The 23,549-nt window shown below is 40.2% G+C and overlaps 1 protein-coding gene across 3 annotated transcripts in view; it reads right to left on the bottom strand.

The window, feature by feature from the left end:
- Window positions 1-23,549, bottom strand: part of eps15 (epidermal growth factor receptor pathway substrate 15) — a 122,698-nt gene that overhangs the window by 7,034 nt on the left and 92,115 nt on the right. For 2 of the 3 annotated variants that reach the window (XM_066692116.1, XM_066692118.1), the window contains 8 exons: window positions 20,743-20,943; window positions 14,997-15,117; window positions 13,929-13,973; window positions 13,210-13,421; window positions 12,575-12,641; window positions 9,639-9,712; window positions 8,982-9,123; window positions 8,297-8,478 (listed from right to left, as the gene is read on the bottom strand). In XM_066692116.1, coding sequence (XP_066548213.1) covers window positions 8,297-8,478; window positions 8,982-9,123; window positions 9,639-9,712; window positions 12,575-12,641; window positions 13,210-13,421; window positions 13,929-13,973; window positions 14,997-15,117; window positions 20,743-20,943 — 1,044 coding nt within the window. The remainder of the gene's footprint in view (window positions 1-8,296; window positions 8,479-8,981; window positions 9,124-9,638; window positions 9,713-12,574; window positions 12,642-13,209; window positions 13,422-13,928; window positions 13,974-14,996; window positions 15,118-20,742; window positions 20,944-23,549) is intronic. The other variant, XM_066692117.1, reaches the window with a different exon arrangement.

Genomic DNA, 23,549 nt, shown 5'->3' with positions numbered 1-23,549 from the left:
CTATAATACACACACGTTTAAAACTATAAAGAAACTGAGAACAGAACAAATGCATCAGTGTGCAGATGAACAGATTCAATTAAATCAGGGGTAGTCAATAGGCGGACCGCAGGCCAAATCCGGACCGCCAGACGCTTTTCACTGGACCATGAGAATAATTTTAATTAAATTTATCATCATGATTTTATTTATATTTATTTATCATACATTTATTTATGTATTGTTATGGAGGTTTGTTGCACTCAGTGCTTGTTATTATGTAGAACCTAGCAGCACCAATAGGATGTTACTTATTAATATGGGATGTCCTATATAGAGCTTGTTTTTCCGTTAGTTAGTTGATTGCTCGCAGGTTCCCGGTTTGGACGTCTCTGTACACATTCTGGACTGGGGCAAGAGCGGCACTTTGTACTTGTCAAAAAAAACAAAACAAACACAGGTATTTGGTTTTCCTGATTTCTATAAATAAACAGCTAAACTGAGGATTGTTTATTGTGTGGACATTTCAACCTCACCTACACAATATAAAAGTGCATACACAAGACCGGTGGGGGCACGGTGCCATATCTTATATTCACCTAGAAACTCCTACATCACTGGCGGAAACAGCTGATTTCTTATGAAGACGCATATTTCTAGCGGGCACACAAATCAAGAATTGTGTATCCTCACCAGTTTCAATTACTGAGAACCACCGAAATATATCTGTGATTGACAAGCACCAGAAACCGCATCTAGTTTGCCTGCATAATGTTGGTTGATGTGTGATTTTTTCACTGGTGATATGTGGTTGTGAAGCAAAGGTATGTTTGATTCCAAATCTGCCCGATTTCATGGCGATTTTGAGCTACGTTTTTTGACTTCGAAATGACTCAGAACCGTGCATTTCAGGTCTGGGGGTGAGGACCCCCAGTCACCCCCCTGAATTATTCATCTTCACCCTCATTTTTCAACATTAATTTTGAGCAGTGTACAGTGGGACAAAGGGGAAAATGCTAAATACTTGAAACTAATAAGACACGAAATGCCTGAAAGTTCATATTATGTTTATCTATATGCCTATAATAATCTTTAACAAATTAAAGTGGTCTGAAACAGTTCCAATTCCAAAACCTTGACTATACCTTGACCAAGAAATTTGGACCTTGACACAAAATAACTGACTACCCCCCTGAATTAAATAATTAACTAAACTCAAATTATTTACACATATTGTCTTTACAAATGTTTTACATTACAAAATAATATCATACTGCATTGATTGCATCCTGAATTTATGCATCCCCTTGTTTGTATCGTCCTGTTGAGCTGTGAGTGGTGACCCCCCTCTTTGAAGACAAAATAAACTTAATTTTGAACTAATTGAAATTACCATTTTGTATAGACATCAGAGTACACAGACTTTAGATACACAGTCATTTTCTATACACAATAACTAAGGCCCTGGTTTTTATGCTCCCAACGTCCTTAGACTGCAGTTAATTCCTCCCAGTGCAAGGTGGTCATGCAGTCTGATAATTAAATCACTCATTGATTAATGATGTCCCAATTCCTTTAATCATCTCAATTAGTCATTCTATTAACATGCATTGGTGCGTTGTGCAGCAGCAGCTAAGCACTTAGTCATGCATCCCTGATTACTTATACCTCTTATTCAATATTATTTAAATGTGTAAATAAATCATTTAAATGTTTCCGTTTACTAGTAGGAGCACAATTTGTCAACAAAAGAGTTAAAAAAAAAACAAAAAAACTGCGTTTAGTAATTATTTTGCCCTTTTCACGTGATGGAGAATTTTAGTTTTGGTAACACCAATTAGATGTTGCTATTGTAGAATTTTGACTCCAGTCAAATTAAAACTCATTTAAGAATCTGTCAGCTATTTTGGTCACTGCAGAGATGCAGCTTCCAAACAGTGTGAAACTGTAAATTTTCTGATGCCTTTTCCACAATCTACTGTTGCAAACTTGGATTTTCATTGCTTGTCGCATTGAAGACCAAATATCAGAATAAACTTCATGTTGAACCAGATCTCCAATTGAGACTGTCATCGCTGGAACCTGACATAGCATTTGATGTATGTGATACAACATCAGCCTTCACATTCACAGGTATTATAGTTTTCCCACTGGTAGGCCTACTTACTGCAAGTAAATATGCTGTGACGAGTGCAAAGTACAGTTAGGTCCATAAATATTTGGACAGTGACACAATTGTCATCATTTTGGCTCTGTATGCCACCACAATGGATTTGAAAGGAAATGATTAAGATGTGCTTTAAGTGAGGACTTTCCTTTTTAATTTGAGGGTAGTTACATCCAAATTGGGTGACTGGTGTAGGAATTAAACCCATTTTTATATGTGACCCGAAGCATACTGCAAAAGCAACCCAAGACTTTTTTAAGGTGAAGAAGTGGAATGTTCTGCAATGGCCAAGTCAATCACCTGACCTGAATCCAACTGAGCATGCATTTCACTTGCTGAAGGCAAAACTGAAACTTACAATTTAATTCATGATTATGTTAGTTTGTCCAAATACTTTTGAGCCCCTAAAATTGGGGGGAACACATATAAAAATGGGTGTAATTTCTACACCGTTCAACCAATTTGGATGTAACTACCCTCAAATTAAAGATGCAAGTGTGCACTAAAAGAACTCCGTGATAATTTCGTTTCAAATCCATTGTGGTGGCATACAGAGCTAAAACGATGACAATTGTGTCACTGTCCAAATATTTTTGGATCTAACTGTACACTCACCTAAAGGATTATTAGGAACACCTGTTCAATTTCTCATTAATGCAATTATCTAACCAACCAATCACATGGCAGTTGCTTCAATGCATTTAGGGGTGTGGTCCTGGTCAAGACAATCTCCTGAACTACAAACTGAATGTCTGAATGGGAAAGAAAGGTGATTTAAGCAATTTTGAGCGTGGCATGGTTGTTGGTGCCAGACGGGCCGGTCTGAGTATTTCACAATCTGCTCAGTTACTGGGATTTTCACGCACAACCATTTCTAGGGTTTACAAAGAATGGTGTGAAAAGGGAAAAACATCCAGTATGCGGCAGTCCTGTGGGCGAAAATGCCTTGTTGATGCTAGAGGTCAGAGGAGAATGGGCCGACTGATTCAAGCTGATAGAAGAGCAACTTTGACTGAAATAACCACTCGTTACAACCGAGGTATGCAGCAAAGCATTTGTGAAGCCACAACACGTACAACCTTGAGGCGGATGGTCTACAACAGCAGAAGACCCCACCGGGTACCACTCATCTCCACTGCAAATAGGAAAAAGAGGCTACAATTTGCACAAGCTCACCAAAATTGGACAGTTGAAGACTGGAAAAATGTTGCCTGGTCTGATGAGTCTCGATTTCTGTTGAGACATTCAGATGGTAGAGTCAGAATTTGGCGTAAACAGAATGAGAACATGGATCCATCATGCCTTGTTACCACTGTGCAGGCTGGTGGTGGTGGTGTAATGGTGTGGGGGATGTTTTCTTGGCACACTTTAGGCCCCTTAGTGCCAATTGGGCATCGTTTAAATGCCACGGCCTACCTGAGCATTGTTTCTGACCATGTCCATCCCTTTATGACCACCATGTACCCATCCTCTGATGGCTACTTCCAGCAGGATAATGCACCATGTCACAAAGGTCGAGTCATTTCAAATTGGTTTCTTGAACATGACAATGAGTTCACTGTACTAAACTGGCCCCCACAGTCACCAGATCTCAACCCAATAGAGCATCTTTGGGATGTGGTGGAACGGGAGCTTCATGCCCTGGATGTGCATCCCACAAATCTCCATCAACTGCAAGATGCTATCCTATCAATATGGGCCAACATTTCTAAAGAATGCTTTCAGCACCTTGTTATATCAATGCCACGTAGAATTAAGGCAGTTCTGAAGGCGAAAGGGGGTCAAACACAGTATTAGTATGGTGTTCCTAATAATCCTTTAGGTGAGTGTATATTTGAGTAAGCATAATAAATTGAGAAATAGCTAATTTTTAATACCCATTGATCTATAAATTTGACTCCCATTAGCCATAGGCTATGTTAAAAATGTTTAGAACAACTTGCTTACATTGTGGTCCACAAAAGCTGTTGATGGCGATGTAATTGTATGTATAAATAAAAAGGTTCAACGAAAGTCTATATGAAACAGTCCTCATAGTACATTAACACATTATGGTGACCTAATCACTCTCTAAACTTGATAGAACTTCCAAACTGCCTGCCTCACATAAGCCTTATTTTTGCATAGTCTCTCTCTGCTGGTAGACCATTTCTGAACAGAGGTATAGAAATAGTGGTTCAAATCCAAGGTGGAACAGATCATCTGTAACCTTTTAAACATTAACATCAAAGACAGCTAAAATGTAAGTGATGAACCTTCCCTGAAAGTTTAATTGTAGCAAGCAGTATTGCTTATAGTAGTGACAGTTATAGTTATTATTATTGGCGTGATTAACACTATTATTATTATTGTTAGGTTAACTTAATACCCAGAGTTGCTTTAGGGAAGACAAATATTGTGTTCTTGTAGCTTGTAGTGATATCCTGAAATACTGAAAGAGCGTGCTTTTGGGTATACGACAGCTGCCATGTTTTTGCTGAAGGTACACATTTAAATATTAAAAGTTGCTATTATAATAAAATTGAACATTACAATCACATATTTATACACTCCTACCAACACATACACCAATCATTTCAGAAACTGCAGTTAAACTGCATTAAAATGATGAGTAGTATTCAGTTAGCTGGATGGCTGTATAACAGGAAATGCAAGCAGAAACAATAGGATGGAGAAGCAAATACAGGTTGCAGATTCAGGCATTTGCAGGGTCACTGAGAAACAGGTCTGGCATGGAATTGCATGGAATTGCTCACAAAGCACTACTGAAAGCGGCAAGTAATAAACCACCATTGGCCATGGAATTCCCACAAAATATCCCTGTGAGTAGGGAGGTGATAAGGTGTGCAGTGAACTCAAGATGCACCCAGGAAGTGACACTTTTAATAGCAACTGACAAGCCTGAATCAGTTTATACCACTCCCGAAGCCACTTTCTCAAAACAAATGCATATTTCTGAAATTATAAGCAGTAACCTGATAACACTTTATAATCAGCGGCTGTTCATTATTCATTTATGTTGCATAAGGGAAATAACATGAATAAGGCAATATACTATGAACATATGCTTATTTCAAAGTGGATTATGGACTCAAAAGGGAATCATGTAAATGGCATGCCCTATATACACTGCTCACAAAAATTAAGGGAACACTTAAATCACACATTAGATCTCGATGAACGAAATATATTAAAGATCAAAATCTTTACTGTACATTGTGTAATTCATTGAGAACAAAATTACATAACAATGGTCAATGGAAACCAAAATCACCAACCTATTGAGAGCTGGATTCAAACTGACAACGAAAATCAAAGTAAACAATTGAAATCACGGGCTGTTCCAACTTGCATGAATTTCATTACGGCAACTCATAATGTGACTCAGTAGTGTGTATGACCCCCACGTGCCTGTATGCACTCCCGACAATGTCTGGGCATGCTCCTGATGAGACGGCGGATGGTGTCCTGGGGGATCTCCTCCCAGACCTGGATCAGGGCATCAGTGAGCTCCTGGACAGTCTGTGGCGCTACTTGGTGGTGTCGGATGCACCGATACATAACGTCCCAAACGTTCTCAATTGGATTCAGGTCTGGGGAATGTGAGGGCCAGTCAATGGCATCAATGCCTTCGTCATCCAGGAACTGCCTACACACTCTGGCCACATGAGGCCGGGCATTGTCCTGCACCAGGAGGAACCCAGGGCCCACTGCACCAGCGTAAGGTCTGACGATGGGTCTGAGGATTTCATCCCTGTACCTAAAAGCAGTCAGGGTACCGTTGGCTAGCACGTGGAGGTCTGTGCGACCCTCCAAGGATATGCCTCCCCAGACCATCACTGACCCACCACCAAACCGTTCATGCTGATGATGATGCAGGCAGCATAACATTCACCATGGTGTCTCCAGACTCTTTCACGTCTGTCACATGTGCTCAGTGTGAACCTGCTCTCATCTGTGAAGAGAACGGGGCGCCAATGGTGGACCTGCCAATTCTGGTGTTCTCTGGCGAATGCCAATCGAGCTACACAGTGCTGGGCTGTGAGCACAGGTCCCACTAGAGGATGTCGGGCCCTCATGCCACCCTCATGGAGTCAGAAACAAAACATGCACACCAGTAGCCCGCTGGAGGTCATTTTGTAGGGCTCTGGCAGTGCTCCTCCTGTTCCTCCTCGCACACTTCTACGGCCCTGTCCAGCTCTCCTTGTGTAACGGCCCGTCTCTTGGTATCTCCTCCATGCTCTTGAGACTGTACTGGGAGACACAGCAAACCTTCTTGTGACAGCACGTATGGATGTGCCATCCTGGAGGAGCTGGACTACCTGTGCAACCTGATTGGGCTGCAGGTACCGCCTCATGCTGCCAGTAGTGACAAGGACACTAGCAAAACGCAAAACTAGAGAAGAATCAGTCAGGAAGGATAATGAGAGAGCAATTGTCTGTGGCCACCACCTGCAAAACCATTCCCTTGTTGGGGGTTCTCTTGCTGTTGCCTCTCCAGTGCACCTGTTGTCACTTTCATTTGCACCAAAACATGTGACATTGATTCACAATCACTTAGGCTTCCTAACTGGACAGATTGACATCCCTGAAGTTTAATTAACTTGGTGTTATACTGTGATGATTACATGTTCCCTTAATTTTTTTGAGCAGTATATATATATATATATATGTTTTCACCTTGTTTGCATTTTGTGGCAATGGCTTTGATACTTAAAATGGTGTGTTATGCATTTGAACTAAACCCAGGTTAGGATTTCAAAAGCTGTTGTAAATCTATGTATATCTCTCAACAACAGCAGCTCTAGAGATTAAATGCTGCACTTTACTCCTAAAGAATGGCAATTGGGTGAAAAGTTAATTTGCCAAATTAGGTTTGCCAAATTCAAAGATATGTGGATTCACACTAAAAAATGATGACAGCCCTGATGAACATGCATGAATGACATCAAGCAGGAAATGATCCAGCAGGGGGGTTGGGGGGTATTAAATGGAGTACATCTGTGTAAAATGTGGTTCAGCGTGATGGCAGAAACCACAGTATGATGATAACATATTTGGGCACAGATCACACAAACTTCTGAAAAAAGTGAAAATGACACAGCATAGTTGTCATGCATTAGAAAGTTTGTACACCATCTAAAAGTATGTGTGGCCATTCCGATATATTCCATGGTTTCTGAGGATAAATGTGGGTTTGTAGCCAACTGATTCCAAGCGCGAGATGAGGAGGCAATGTGTGGTTTTCTGGGTGATTGAGGGGGTTGGAGAGGAGTGCAGTGAGTTAAAAGACAAGGCTGGGAAAACAGGTAGAGGTAGTGAATTAAACAGGAACACTGATTAAGAGTGCAGGATGCTAGGATTGGTGGAATGGGTTTAATCTGGGCATCTCATTCTTTCCAGGCATTCTTTCCTGAAAAGCTGTCTTACAAGGAGATGTTGCCTATATCACACCCTAGTCTATCCATCCACAGCCAAAAGTGATGAAGTGAACTGGTGTTGAGAACCGCACATAGGCAAAAGTATTATTGGCTACCAGTTCAGGTACTTGATCTTACATTACATGTTTTATAATTGTCGCTGGTGGGCCTCACAAAGTAATATATATTATTTTTATTTTTCAAATGTACTTTTACATGTTTAATTTTCAATAGATCCATCTCCATGTATGTATAATACTATACATTTAAAATACATATTTTTCTATATACTACAGTAAAATTAACATACTTAATATATACTATACACTGCCTAGAAAAACATCCACTTTAATTTCCCCCTATGATAAGCTAATTTCTGTCAGCCTAAATGATTTTCAAATGTTTTAATCGGTTTATATCAAATAAAGGGTATACTATATACATATACATATATATACATTATATACATATATACATATATATACAGCTTGAAATGGCATGAAACTCTTGAAAATTATATTTTGAGACATTATTTATGAAATAAACCAAACAATTAGATTTTCTGTCCAATAACAGGTTCCTGTCCAGTTTCAATTCCCAATTATCATGGGCTGGTTCACTTATTTGCATGGGGTAACCCCAGCTTTTTGTTTGGCTGCAGATGGAGGCAGGGCTTAAGATGCTGTGAGTCCGGGTGAGGGGCCCCTTACGAGAGAGGGGAGATGCTCACTTTGTCAAAGCTGGCGAAGCTGTCAGTGTCCCGCGGAGTCTGGCGGGGGGAAGACGGGGCGAAAGGGTCCTGCGATTTCTCCTCCTGGGAATGAGAGAAGTCTCCGGAGCCCTGAGGTAGGAAGGGGCCTTTCCGGTGGAAGGAGTCTGAGGACTCTGATCTGGAAATGGAGCACCGCTTACCTGCGCAGACACAACACAACAATACTCAACCATGCCCGAGCACACACAGCCAAAGGTGCGGAAGGAGCCTTGTACCACAGGGAGTCCCATTTAACTGTTTGTGGTCCTGCCATAGTGTGGATATCTGAGGAGCTGGATCTGTGATTGATCTTCAGTAGAGATGCATATTATAGGACATTAAAGTAAATTAGCTGGATGGTAAATATGTACATGTTATAGAAAGGGAGTGGACGGATGAAACTGTTCAATTGTTAAGAGTGTGCCAGTGAGCAGAATTGGTCACAGCAGCAATTAAATCCTACCTGCTAGACCCACTACTTTCACTCAAAGAGTTATGGAAGACTGCTGTTACTGCAGTTTTGGAATTAGCTCAAGTCCACCAAAGAGAAAAAGGCAATGCAGAAGTGAAGCAGGCTGGAGCAGCTGGCTTGTGTTAGTGTAGGAAGTCGAGGAGCAAGGAGCAGCTGTTTGGCAGGCTGGAGGCAGTCTGCTCTAGGACTCACCTGGGGGAGGCGGGGGGGGTCTAGTGGGGGTCCCTGTCTTGGGGGGAAGAGCAGGGGGCATATCCGGACTTGCTTGTCCATCCTCCTTAAAGAGATTCTTACTGCTCAAGGTATTAGAGGTGAAAGGGTCTGCACCATTTGACTGCAATGCAAACAAAATACTTTCAAACATCATCACCTGAAACTGGTACATATAAACCTGAAGGTACCTGAATATTAAAAACTACATTTCTACAAATGGAAATATGAATACAGTTTAAATGTACAAAATGAGAAAGAGATAGGACATATTTCCAAATGATCTCTTTAAAACATCATGTTACCTACATTTATTTTATTTGCATACTGAACATTTCTTTCTCAGCCAAATTAAAGCTTTAATGTATATACATATCAATGTATTTTAATATAATTATTATACATTTACACAAGTGTAATCTATATACAAACCACATGGATTTAAATGTTCTTACCATTTTACACATCTGAAAGTATTTAGTTGGTTTTTACTGAGGTAATCTAATGATGCTGGTCTGAAAGCAGAGTATTGTCTATTCTATAGCTGTCATGTTTATTTAAGTGAAAAAGATGCCTGAAATCAACATCAAATTTCCTTATTTCTTTGTCCTTGAAGTTATGTAGGTGTTGGTCATTTACCTTTGACAGGCTGCTGAAATCTGCAAATCCTCCTCCAAATGAATCATTCCCAAAGACGGAGGCAAAGGGGTCTGCTAGGGAAAGAGAGACAGGGATGGGTGCGTGTGTGTATGTGAGTGTGTGTGGGGGGGTACAAGCAGACTGTTTTTGACCCCTATGTGAACAGTACCACACATTAGTAATGTAGTGTTTATATTTCAGTAGTGGGTTTTGAAGGGACCCACTGTGCTCTGCCATGGAAGGTAATCCACTTTGTTTTATCTGATGTCTACTCTCATTATTATCCTGAATATGTAGGATTAAAACCCCTTATATAAAAGTGGTATTAAATGTATCAGAAGGCTTTATATTCAGAAACTTCCAAGACAATTCCATAAGACTCGAGCATGCATTGACTTGATCTTTTCAAATGACCAAGACAGAGTCAGAGGGACACTAGTTAGAGAACCAATGGCAAACTGTGATTACAATATGGTTAGCATTGAGGCATCTTTCTAAAAACAAGGACAAAGTCTAAAACAATGGTCTACAATTTTAGAAAAGCAATCCTTGAAGGTATGAGGTGGCACTTAGAAGAGATATACTGGGGCACACTGGATACAGATTTGAGTTGAAAATGGATGGTTATATTTTAAGAATATACTGAGGCTCAGGAGAAATTTGTAACAAAACACAGCAAATTCAGGACCAAAAAACATAACTCTTAGAGCTAAAACTAATGCAAAGAGCTTTTTCAATACCACAACAGCAAGAGGTCAATAAAGGAGGAAGTGAAACAGATAAAGGGGAAAAATGTATCTTGGAAAACAAACAAGATGTGGCAAAAAGAAAAAACAGATAACATGCCACAGATTAACAATCAGTCCAGTCAAACCCTAAGAGAGATCAGGATAAATGAGGAGGAGGTACTAAAGGGACTAGCAGGCCGACACCTGGCAGATGAAATTCAATGTGGACAAGTGCAAGGTATTATATGCAGGTAACAAACATGTCCACTATAATTACACTATGGGAGGAATAGAACTAGATGAAGTATTGCATGAGAAAGGCCTAGGAGTCTACAGTGGGGGAAAAAAGTATTTGATCCCCTGCTGATTTTGTATGTTTGCCCACTGACAAAGAAATGATCAGTCTATAATTTTAATGGTAGGTGTATGTTAACAGTGAGAGACAGAACAACAACAAAAAAATCCAGAAAAATGCATTTCAAAAAAGTTATAAATTGATTTGCATGTTAATGAGGGAAATAAGTATTTGACCCCTTTGACTTAGTACTTGGTGGCAAAACCCTAGTTGGCAATCAAAGAGGTCAGACGTTTCTTGTAGTTGGCCACCAGGTTTGCACACATCTCAGGAGGGATTTTGTCCCACTCCTCTTTGCAGATCCTCTCCAAGTCATTCAGGTTTCGAGGCTGACGTTTGGCAACTCGAACCTTCAGAACCCTCCACAGATTTTCTATGGGATTATGGTCTGGAGACTGGCTAGGCCACTCCAGGACCTTAATGTGCTTCTTCTTGAGCCACTCCTTTGTTGCCTTGGCTGTGTGTTTTGGGTCATTGTTCTGGGCTGATTCCTCACCGTTCTCATGATCATTGAAACTCCACGAAGTGAGATCTTGCATGGAGCCCCAGATCGAGGGAGACTGACAGTTATTTTGTGTTTCTTTCATTTGCGAATAATCGCACCAACTGTTGTCACCTTCTCACCAAGCTGCTTGGTGATGGTCTTGTAGCCCATTCCAGCCTTGTGTAGGTCTACAATCTTGTCCCTGACTTCCTTGGACAGCTCTTTGGTCTTGGCCATGGTGGAGAGTTTGGAATCTGATTGATTGATTGCTTCTGTGGACAGGTGTCTTTTATACAGGTAACGAGCTGAGATTAGGAGCACTCCCTTTAAGAGAGTGCTCCTAATCTCAGCTCGTTACCTGTATAAAAGACACGTGGGAGCCAGAAATCTTGCTGATTGATAGGGGATCAAATACTTATTTCCCTCATTAACATGCCAATCAATTTATAACTTTTTTGAAATGCGTTTTTCTGGATTTTTTTGTTGTTATTCTGACTCTCACTGTTAAAATACACCTACCATTAAAATTATATACTGATCATTTCTTTGTCAGTGGGAAAACGTACAAAATCAGCAGGGGATCAAATACTTTTTTCCCTCACTGTATGTGGACTCCTCACCTTCTCCAGCCAAACAATGTGGGGAAGCAATAAAAAAGGCAAACAGAATGCTAGGGTATATTGTCAAAAGTGTAGAATTGAGAACAAGGGCAGTAATGTTAAGACTGTACAATGCACTAGTTAGAGCTCATCTGGAATACTGTGTACAGTTCTGGGCTCCACACTTCAAGAAGGATATTGCTGCTCTAGAGGCAGTTCAGAGGAGAGCAACCAGACTTATTCCAGGTCTGAAGGGAATGTCCTACTGAGAGACTGAGGGACCTGAACCTTTTCACCCTGGAACAGAGGAGACTACGTGGGGATTTGATTCAAGTCTTCAAAATCATGAAAGGCATCGACCACATCAAACCAGAGGAGCTTTTCCAGATCTGCAGGGACACACGCACCCGGGGACACAAATGGAAATTGGGCTTCAAGGCATTCAAGAAAGAAAACAGGAGACACTTCTTCACACAGAGAGGCGTCACAATCTGAACAAACTCCCCAGCGACGTGGTAGAAGCTGAAACTTTGGGAACATTATTATTTGTTATCATTTATTTATTTGGGATTATTAATGGACACCAAACAAGTAAAAAGGGTCGAATGGCCTCCTGTCGTTTGCAAACTTTCTTATATTCTTATTTTCTTATGTAAAGGGCTTAACACTTATTTAATTGTAGGTAATATAAATTGATAATCTAAAAGTGACCCATAACCAGGACTCTCTTGCTTTAGACTAAAAAAAATATTGTTAAAAAGTAAACTCACCTGGGTTAGAGTCTGAGGTCACTGTGGTGCCTCCTGGAGCAAATGGATCATTCACCTGGGATACCTCCTGAGAAAGAAGCGCGTCTGTGGTCAATGCCTTTAATGTTACTGCCTATCTCTACACACAGTCCACAGCCCTTCACAGACACATGCATGCACACACACACACACACACACACACACACACACACAGGTGTTATTAGGAAGCAGGGAGGCCATGATAGCCAAACATCGCAGTATTTCTGGACGTTATCCCCTTTATGACAAAGGCTAAATTCCATCTCGTGCAGACAATAAAACACACCCTGCACTCCAGCAAAGTGTTTTTACTGGATGTGCCACTCAGGAGGCCTATTTTCCTGATCTTTTATTCTTTCTACCTTTCTACAAGAAATCATCAGCATTTTCTTTACAATTCCAAGAGAACCACACATACAATATAAGAGAGAGTTAACATGGTAATTGGATTCAACTGAAATAATAAGTTAATAAGTTTGAACTTAATTTTAATTTTTAATTTTAAAATTAAGTAAAAAGAGTAATTAAAATGTAATGCTTAAACTAAGAAAACTCTGGATGAGAGGAAAACCCTATGTCAGAGTGGGACCCTGAGGTGTGGGGGAATTGGGACTGACCTTGGCCAGTTCAGTGCTATCAGCAGGGTTTCCAAATGGATCAGCATCCTCCATGTTGTTTAGTTTGGAACCAAAAAGATCATCTTCTAGGGGGCTGGCCACTGTGCCACCGAAGGGATCTTCAGAGGAGAAGGGGTCGATTGAGGGCTGCTTGAAGAAGGAGTCAGCAGCAAAGGGATCCGTGCCTTTGAATGGGTCACCACCAAAGGGATCTGGCACAACACCACCAAGCGTTACAATTATAATCTCCAGATTAAGGTATACACAAATCTTTACTTGTTATGCTTGTAAACACCAGGTACACACAATGCTGTAAAACAATAAAAATAAGTAGTCACATTTTTGATCCTAGATTGAAAGAAAGGTGTCCACATCCAAAAGCACCCATTTATAACTCATTCAGTTTCTCCTTTAATGTGGACCTGCTCTGATATTCACTTGGCATTTTGATATCAAAGCCAAAAATATTCCCATACCTTCAGCTGTATTTCTCTAGTGTCCCCTCAATCAATCAATCAATGTATTTTAGTACTGTATAATACATGCATCAGGATTAAATCTGGAACAGTCGGGAAAAGGTCTGCTGTCCTACTCATGATGTAATCCAGACCATATACAGCAATATGTAAGTGTACAGAAACACAAGAATGTAATAAAGACTATTTTGACTTTACAAGGTAGCTTTTCTTATCCTATTGGAATATGCAGATCAAACTAACCTGCGACATCCACCTTTGCAAATGGATCATCTTTGAATGGGTCATCTTGAATAAAATAAAATAAAATAAAATATGTATTAGTTTCAATATATATCCAAATGTATATATTTCTGTGCCTTTCTGTGTTTATTACAAACAGTAAAACAAATAATTGCACTAAAACTAATGTATTAGAGATCATTTATTTAATGTGAATGAATACCTTAACCTTTGCAATAGTAAAATATATATTTATGCTATGTTACAGTATGTTACAGTATGTTACAATGTGAAATTATTACTTTCATGCAATTAGATTTGAAAGTGCATCAACATAAATCAACAAATCCTACACCAAGAAGTCCTTTATATATACACTACCGGTCAAAAGTTTTAGAACACCTACATTTTTCCAGTTTTTATTGAAATTTTTGGAATTTAATGTCTCAATGTATTCTGAAATTAAAGCACAGAACATATAAACAATTGGAGATAAACATGTAATCATTTTGTTTAACAAAATGTAAGCCCTTAAATTGACAAACCCCTCTGGTACCCTTAAAAGGCACCAAATCTGTGTGCTTCTCTTTAATCCCATGTGTACTCTTCACTGCTGTGTTGTTTGCCAAGTGTTTGGTGTTCCATGAAAGCTGAGACTCAGCTTTCTAATGATGTGAAGCATTCACTGATGTGAAATGTGTTTTTTATACCCCCCTACATTTACGGATGGGTGGGGGATACTTGGTCTGAGTAGGAATACAAAATCTCAGAAAATGTTGACAATGATGACATATTCTAGAACCCGACAGTCTACTGATCAAAACAAGATCATCCACCTTTTGGTAGAAGCAACACACACCTGTAGAGAGCTCAAAATGTCAAGATGGAAAACTCTGTTTACAGTGTACTAATACACAACGATTTTACAGAATTGGACCTGAACTTCTCTGTGTTTGATAGAATATCTATTCTGAACAAAACAAGCCAATTTGCAAAGAAATCCGATAACTGAGTGATCTGTGACTGTCTGAATGAGAGTACTCATTAGAGAGTACTAGTGGGCCTGTTGGGACAATTGCAGGCTCTTACTATCAGTGAAAGGGTCTGCCTGGAAGAAGTCTAGTCCACTTTCTGTAGCAGAGCTGGACTGTTGGGGTTCTGGCTTTTTCTCTGGATCCAGCAACTCATCCTGTACAGAGAGAGGTATGTTCTGGAAAAACAAGAGACATTAGAATCATGTTTTTATGATATTCACCATGTGTTACGTTTCTTGTGTTAAGTATTTGCCGCTGTATTTGTGCGTGATGTCAATATTCTATTTACAGTACCTTTGGTAGCATACATGTAAACAAATGCACATGGGCATTCAAGTATTTGAAGCATTTTGGTTGCAATGTGGTAGGTAAATTGATTAGGCCCAGGGTTACGAGAATTCTAGAGTGAAAAACTGGGACATAATATTAATATACACTCACCTAAAGGATTATTAGGAACACCATACTAATACTGTGTTTGACCCCCTTTCGCCTTCAGAACTGCCTTAATTCTAAGTGGCATTGATTCAACAAGGTGCTGAAAGCATTCTTTAGAAATGTTGGCCCATATTGATAGGATAGCATCTTGCAGTTGATGGAGATTTGTGGGATGCACATCCAGGGCACAAAGCTCCCGTTCCACCACATCCCAAAGATGCTCTATTGGGTTGAGATCTGGTGACTGTGGGGGCCAGTTTAGTACAGTGAACTCATTGTCATGTTCAAGAAACCAATTTGAAATGATTCCACCTTTGTGACATGGTGCATTATCCTGCTGGAAGTAGCCATCAGAGGATGGGTACATGGTGGTCATAAAGGGATGGACATGGTCAGAAACAATGCTCAGGTAGGCCGTGGCATTTAAACGATGCCCAGTTGGCACTAAGGGGCCTAAAGTGTGCCAAGAAAACATCCCCCACACCATTACACCACCACCACCAGCCTGCACAGTGGTAACAAGGCATGATGGATCCATGTTCTCATTCTGTTTACACGAAATTCTGACTCTACCATCTGAATGTCTCAACAGAAATCGAGACTCATCAGACCAGGCAACATTTTTCCAGTCTTCAACTGTCCAATTTTGGTGAGCTTGTGCAAATTGTAGCCTCTTTTTCTTACTTGTAGTGGAGATGAGTGGTACCCGGTGGGGTCTTCTGCTGTTGTAGCCCATCCGCCTCAAGGTTGTACGTGTTGTGACTTCACAAATGCTTTGCTGCATACCTCGGTTGTAACGAGTGGTTATTTCAGTCAAAGTTGCTCTTCTATCAGCTTGAATCTGTCGGCCCATTCTCCTCTGACCTCTAGCATCAACAAGGCATTTTCGCCCACAGGACTGCCGCATACTGGATGTTTTTCCCTTTTCACACCATTCTTTGTAAACCCTAGAAATGGTTGTGCGTGAAAATCCCAGTAACTGAGCAGATTGTGAAATACTCAGACCGGCCCGTCTGGCACCAACAACCATGCCACGCTCAAAATTGCTTAAATCACCTTTCTTTCCCATTCAGACATTCAGTTTGGAGTTCAGGAGATTGTCTTGACCAGGACCACATCCCTAAATGCATTGGAGCAACTGCCATGTGATTGGTTGGTTAGATAATTGCATTAATGAGAAATTGAACAGGTGTTCCTAATAATCCTTTAGGTGAGTGTACATGTTTCATAATACATTAAAAGTAATGCAATTGAGCATTATTCTTTAATAATAATAATGATGATAATGATTATGGTTTTATCATAAATACTATATAGTGTGATAGTTTAGGGTTATACAGTTAACTCATAGTGAGCTGGACAATTTAAGCATTTTACCATTTGTGAATGGGACTGAAGAGACGTTATTAATGTTTTATATAAACTGTATTATGTTTTATATTAATAATAATATGCGGACCAAGCAAAGTAAATGTATTATGGTAGCAACAACCATTTAGCAAGGTGTTCAGGGCATACCCTCTAGACATTCCTGTCAGTAACAGAAAGGATCAAACTGCAGAGAGAGAGAGAGGGCCCACAGCTGTTTGTTAAAAGTCTGTTTGTGGACTTAATCTTTTCTCCAGATAGGCAGGAACTGTTTTTGTTAATGAGCGATTGACAGGATTGACTTTCCTGGTATATCAACGGAAGACGTCTGTTCTTTGGATCCCACACCTCTTCCGAGGAAGACTACCATGAACATTACAAAGGTCAGAAATCTGACCTCAAGATAACACTCTGGCAAACCCCCAGTGACAGACCTTGGCCACAGACCCACATGCCCTGCAATGTATAAAAGGCTGTCCACTTCTGCTGTTCAATAAGTCTCTGCTGAGGTAGAGTGTTTCCATGTCGGGCCCCTTCCAGGCCTGGCATGTTAAATAAATACATTTATCATCTCTGCATCCAGACTGGGTTCTTCAGGGACAAAAAAAAAAAAAAAAAAAAGGCCTAAAACTGAGACCCTAATTAAATGTATAATTGTGTAAAAGAATGGTTCTGCATATCTTGGTTGCATTGCTGGATAATGTGTTGCTTTGGAAAGTGTTGTTGCACTGTTTGGAAAAATTATATAATTGTTTTCACTGAAGATAATAAAATCTGGTTACGAAACATCAGTAAAGTTTTTGAAGCTATGTAATCATAAACCATGACCTTGACAAAATTAATTCAGAGAAATGTTTCTTCATGAATAGCCCACAGTGCTAATTAAATGATTTTCTTCTTTGGACAGAGGGGTTGTTTATTTTTCTTTCTTTAAGTTAGCATTTTGTTAACACCAGAAACTCATCAGATTTTACACAAAGCAATGTGAAGACAATGACAGCAGGGATATGAAAATAGTAGTGTGTTAAATGTCAAGGTATTTATCAAACATATTTTGTAATATATATTTTTTTTAATTAAGAGCATGCTCTGTAAAATAAGGACTTAGTATTGCTTTGAATTGTTATTGCTTTTTATAAATCATTTTAATAGCGATTGATACTGTTAGTATTAGCACAATACCCAATGTCAGGGTTCGATTTACAAGCCTTATTTTGTATTAAGCTTTGGTATTGAACTGGACAAAGCATAACTCCACTCCATATCATATTTCATATTTACAAATTGCCTACATGCTTTGTGTAAGCTATTGCATTACTAATGCACCTTTTTAATTTTGCTACAGTGATTTTCCTGAAAACACAGATATTCAATACAGCACCCATTATCTGTTTTTTTAACATCACATGTTAGTGATACCCTGAAAAGAGCAGAAACCCTACTGTCTCTTTCCAGGACCAGATAGATAGAAAGTGAGATAGCAGCAACTCATAAAGAAGGAATCTTTAGTTGGATGTGAATTAGGAGCTCTCCATTCCCCCTGGGTTGGAGTGAATATACATAGAATCATTGTTACAAGGTTTCTTTACTCTCTTGCCCTGTGTGTACTATATCCAGCCAGCAGGGAGTATAGTAAAGAACAGGCCTAACAATAATCAGCTTTACATAATGCTGGGCATTTCAACACACTTTACAAAACAATATAACAAGACAAGTTGTACAAAACAATATAACAAGACAAGTTGTACAAGTGTCCATGGCAGAAGTGTTGATATCAAGGTCACTTAATTTCCCCAATATTTCCAGGACCCAAAGCCCTGAAAGAGATGAGTGGTGGAGGAGAGAGGTATAATGTAATTCAACAGAATGAAAATGTGTACCTTAGGTGTGGTGGGATCTGGTGCTACTTTTTCTTCCACTGTATTATCCTCTATAGAAATAACGCAAGGACTGTCATGAACTGTGGAATATTTCTAATCTCCAGATCATTAAAGCTATTTGTTAATATTTACATTAATCAAATATTAAATACATAAACAGATGAGGGAAACTGTATGATAAAACAGACAGCCTTGGAAAATGAAACCCAGAGGATGTTTCATTTGTCGATTCTTGTCTTCATTTATATATAAAAAAAAGAAAGAAAATTAAACCAAGCTGTTCATTATCTACACTTTAGTAGTCTTTTAGCATATCCAAATCTTTGTTTACTTTCATTAGGTTTCTCAACTATTGTATTTGTCATCCTCTTCTTGATACTTACATTATTATTATTTACTCATTTGGTAGACACATTGTGATTTATAGGTTTACAAGAATAACAAAGCTGTGATTCTTATTTTGTATAAAAGGATGAAATGAGACAAGAGTAACAATTACATGCATTTCCCCAATATCAGTTATAATCTGGCACAATTAAAACAATTCATTTACTAAAGTACCCATGCACAGATGAGGGTGCTAGTTCTCTGTTCCATATTTTGTGCATAAAAAAAGCTCTCCTAAAACTGAAAGATTTAATTCATGTCTGTTTTTGTAACAGACCCAAGGCCTTTTAGTGATGCAGTAAGGTCGTTGCAGTGTGGCACGGGACAACAGGGTTCTATATATATACACTACCGGTCAAAAGTTTTAGAACACCCCCATTTTTCCAGTTTTTATTGAAATGTAAGCACAGTTCTTAAGTACAGTTTCCTACACCATCAGAAGGCACTTGGAAAGTGGAGGGAACTCTGACGGGAAGAGGTCTGTCAGACCCAAAGCCACAACAGAATCAGAAGACAAGTTTCTGAGAGTCAACAGCTTGTGTGATAGGCGGCTCACAGGACAACAGCTTCATGCACAGCTTAACACTGGTTGAAGTAAGCAAGACTTTGAGCTGCAGGTTTGACAGGTCGAGTGGCAGTAAGAAAGCCATTGCTAAGATGGCCTGAATGGCCCACTCAAAGTCCTAACTTGAATCCAATGGAGTTTATATGGAAAAGAGAGAGCCTGAACAAAAACGGGTACAAAATTTCAGGCTTGCTGCTGTAATTGCTTCCAAAGCTGCGTCCACCAAATATTGAGTTGATGGGCCTGAATACTTACACAATCAACATATTTAGTTTTTGATGACATTTACTGTAACTTATGTGATGTGGTGACGGACGGAGCAGTGAAGGACCGCGCTGTGAATCTCTGACACTCCCCGGGGCCCAGGTATGGGCAATTTACCCAGAGCAGCAGATGACAAGCTATCGATTACTGGCTTAGCCTAGATCAAACAGGGAGCGATATGCTTCCTGATATGGAGAAGCAGTAGGAAAGCCAGGGAGAGGAGCTGGAGAGTATTGTGCATGAGCTACTGAAGAAGGATTGCTATTAACGAGACTTTGTTTATGATTACAACTTGGATTACGGATCACAGACTGGATTGTTTACTGTATTGTCTTGTTTGTCTTTATCATTAGTTATGTGTTTAGATCAGGGATTGGTTTACTGTGTTTAGTTCGAGCTCAAAGAGGAGCTAGGGTTTTGTTTACATTTTTATTTTATTTTGATCACAGCACAGTGTTCAGTAAATATCCACTTTACTCTGGAACCCTGCCTTTTGTGTTTCCTAAGGTCTCATCTGAGACCATGTCCAACCCACCATGGTGCCACACTTATCTTACCCTTAAAAGTCATCAGTTTGAGTATTCAAGTCCAAAAAAAAAAAAAAGTGTATGCATCATTTTGTAATTTCACAAAATGGGACAACATAGGAAGTGTCTGAATGCTTTTGCAAGGCACTATATCTAAGCCTGCATGGATTCTCAGTAACATCACAAATGTACTGAACCACAAAACAATAGATTGTTCTGATTGGTTGAGAATGTATCCATGGTGGATTCTACTAAATGGAGCTGTACAACAAATAGCCCTGTAAAAAAAAAATGTAAATGGTAACTCATGAGTAACTCAGAGAGTACAGATCCCTGAAAATTGGCATGGAAAATTCAGTTTGTTCAACTCACAGGACTGTTTTCCTTGCAGACACTGGGGCTGCTGCTGTAAAGGTCCTCTTGCTTCTCTGTTTTGGGCTCCTCCTCTGGGATCTTCAGCCTCTCATCCTCCGGTGCCCCATTCACAAGCCCCTCCTTCAGGTGCTGTCGCCAGGTCAGCTGGCCCTGGATGTCCTTCTCTTCATTCTGGAGGTCTGATAGCTTTTGCTGAACCTGCACAACAAATCAGCTCAAATGTTCACTAAAAGCTTCTAAAACAAAATAACTGGTGACTCCCTATTCAAGATCTGATGTATTCAATTTAATAATGTGGCTGGAGGTGACATTTACTGTCAGATACCAATAAGAGCTGCTACCTGTGTCTAGATTTACCAAGAGCTGCAGGTGGGTTGGAACAAATTGACGAACCATGATGTGGAATCTGGGATCCTTCAAAAAGCTATAGGACACTCTTTCCATTTATAAGGTCCAAATCAACCAACGGAGCAACACTTGTAGATCCTTAACTTACCTAGCCTTACATATATTAAGCTATGCATCAAATAGCTTAATACCCAAAAATAATAAGGTATTTAAATCACCAAGCTACAAACATATGCCCCAGAGAGCCTCCCAAAACCTAATACAGTAATTTCCAGTCACAAAGGAGAGGTTAAAGGAATTTAATCTCTACAGAGGAAACTCTCAAAGTCTACTTTGCAACAAATATTTATCATATTTAAAATAAATAAATAATTCAAAATAAAACTTCAACTTTAGACCTAGATGAAGAAGGATGAAAGATGAAGGGACCCAGCCTTGCCTTTAATCAATAAATTAATGACCTTCTGAAAATCTCTTAACATTTTATTAAAAAGATTAAGCCTGCACACCATGCCAGAGCTGCATATTCTACTAGGTAAATGCTAAATGCATATTCTATAAAAAAAAAAATGCTATATTCCAATGTCGTGCAAGACGTTGCACCGTTAGAATCCATCTCTTTATTTGGAAAATCGCATTTGTTTGTGCCTCGCAAATCTGCCTATGCACTCCACAGTGGACTATTATTTCCAGTGTTTGAGCCAGCTTTGCACAGTTGTTGGATGAATGAGACCTGCAAATATTGCACAAAAATCTGTATATTTTGTCAAATTAGGGGTTTCACTGAATTTTCTGCAACTCTTCAGATTTATAGATCTATATGTATATATATATATATTGTGGCAGTGTCAGAGGCAAAGCTGGGGTCAGGGCGGGTCTTTCAGTGGAGGAGACTACAAAAGGAACAGCACTCGTAGGACCAGGGAGCAACAGGTCCTTACCCTGGACTTGACGCTGGGGGGGAGCCACCTTCAATGAAACCGGGGACATGCCAGTCCACCCCGAGGACCAGATGGGCGTGATATGGAGAAGGACAGGACATGGAGGAATGGCACATCCACCGCGAGGATGACCCAGCAGATGGAGACCCCATCGGGCTCTTCGGCCCTCCCACCCGCCCCTTGTGTTTTTTGGAGGGGGGCTTGGCCGTGGTATGGCCGTCATCTTTGGGAGCCCATGGCTTCACTCTTGAGGGGGAGGCTATGTGGCAGTGTCAGAGGCAAGGCTGGGGTCAGGGCGGGTCTTTCAGTGGAGGAGACTACAAAACTCCTCCTCCAAGACTCCAAACCCCAGAAGCCAGCAGGGCTCCTGATGGCCATAGCCCCACCCACCACTTCCCCTATAAAAGGAAGAAGGAAGCAAACCAGTGTGTGCATGCTTGGCTGGGGTAGCAAGGTGCACAGGAGGGCGAGAGGCGATAGAGAGTGGAAGAGCAGGAGAAAGAAGGGATAAGTTCACAGTTGATGGATTCACTGGCTTACGACCCTTTTTCTGGACCTGGACCATTCTCCCTCTTGAACCCCGGATTGTATGACAACCTCCCACTGGTAACGAACTTTGATTACGGACTGTGACTACGAACCTGCCTTGCTCCTGTCGTGCTTCTGTTTGCCCGGTGTTTGGCTCCACCGACCCGGGCATTTACTGTTATTGTTATAGTTTGTTTTGTAGTTAGGGATTGTTTACGTTTAGTTAGTGCTCAGACAGAGCTAGGTTTTGTTTTGCTTTTTGACACTGTGCCTGCCATTTAGGGAAGCAATAAAATGGCAAGCCTGTTTTGTACCCTTTGCCTGCCTTCCTACTGTATGTTTCAAGACCAGACCCCACCTACATACAGCCCTTTCTTGCGACGGGCCCCCCAACCCGTTATATATATATATATATATATATATATATATATATATAGTGTATTATACACACATACACAGTGAGGGGAAAAAATATTTGATCCCCTGCTGATTTTGTATGTTTGCCCACTGACAATGGAATGATCAGTCTATAATTTTAATGGTAGGAGCATTTTAACCGTGAGAGACAGAATAACAACAAAAAAATCCAGAAAAACGCATTTCAAACAAGTTATACGTTGATTTGCATGTTAATGAGGGAAATAAGTATTTGACCCCTTCGACTTAGTACTCGGTGGCAAAAGCCTTGTTGGCAATCACAGGTCAGGTCAGACGTTTCTTGTAGTTGGCCACCAGGTTTGCACACATCTCAGGAGGGATTTTGTCCCACTCCTCTTTGCAGATCCTCTCCAAGTCATTAAGGTTTCGAGGCTGACGTTTGGCAACTCGTACCTTCAGCTCCCTCCACAGATTTTCTATGGGATTAAGGTCTGGAGACTGGCTAGGCCACTCCAGGACCTTAATGTGCTTCTTCTTGAGCCACTCCTTTGTTGCCTTGGCTGTGTGTTTTGGGTCATTGTCATGCTGGAATACCCATCCACGACCCAT

Source organism: Amia ocellicauda, chromosome 19, assembly GCF_036373705.1.
Source record: "Amia ocellicauda isolate fAmiCal2 chromosome 19, fAmiCal2.hap1, whole genome shotgun sequence".
In the NCBI taxonomy this organism is placed as follows: domain Eukaryota; kingdom Metazoa; phylum Chordata; class Actinopteri; order Amiiformes; family Amiidae; genus Amia; species Amia ocellicauda.
The sequence above is the reverse complement of the archived record's forward strand: the minus strand, read 5'-3'. Positions and strand labels throughout refer to the sequence as shown.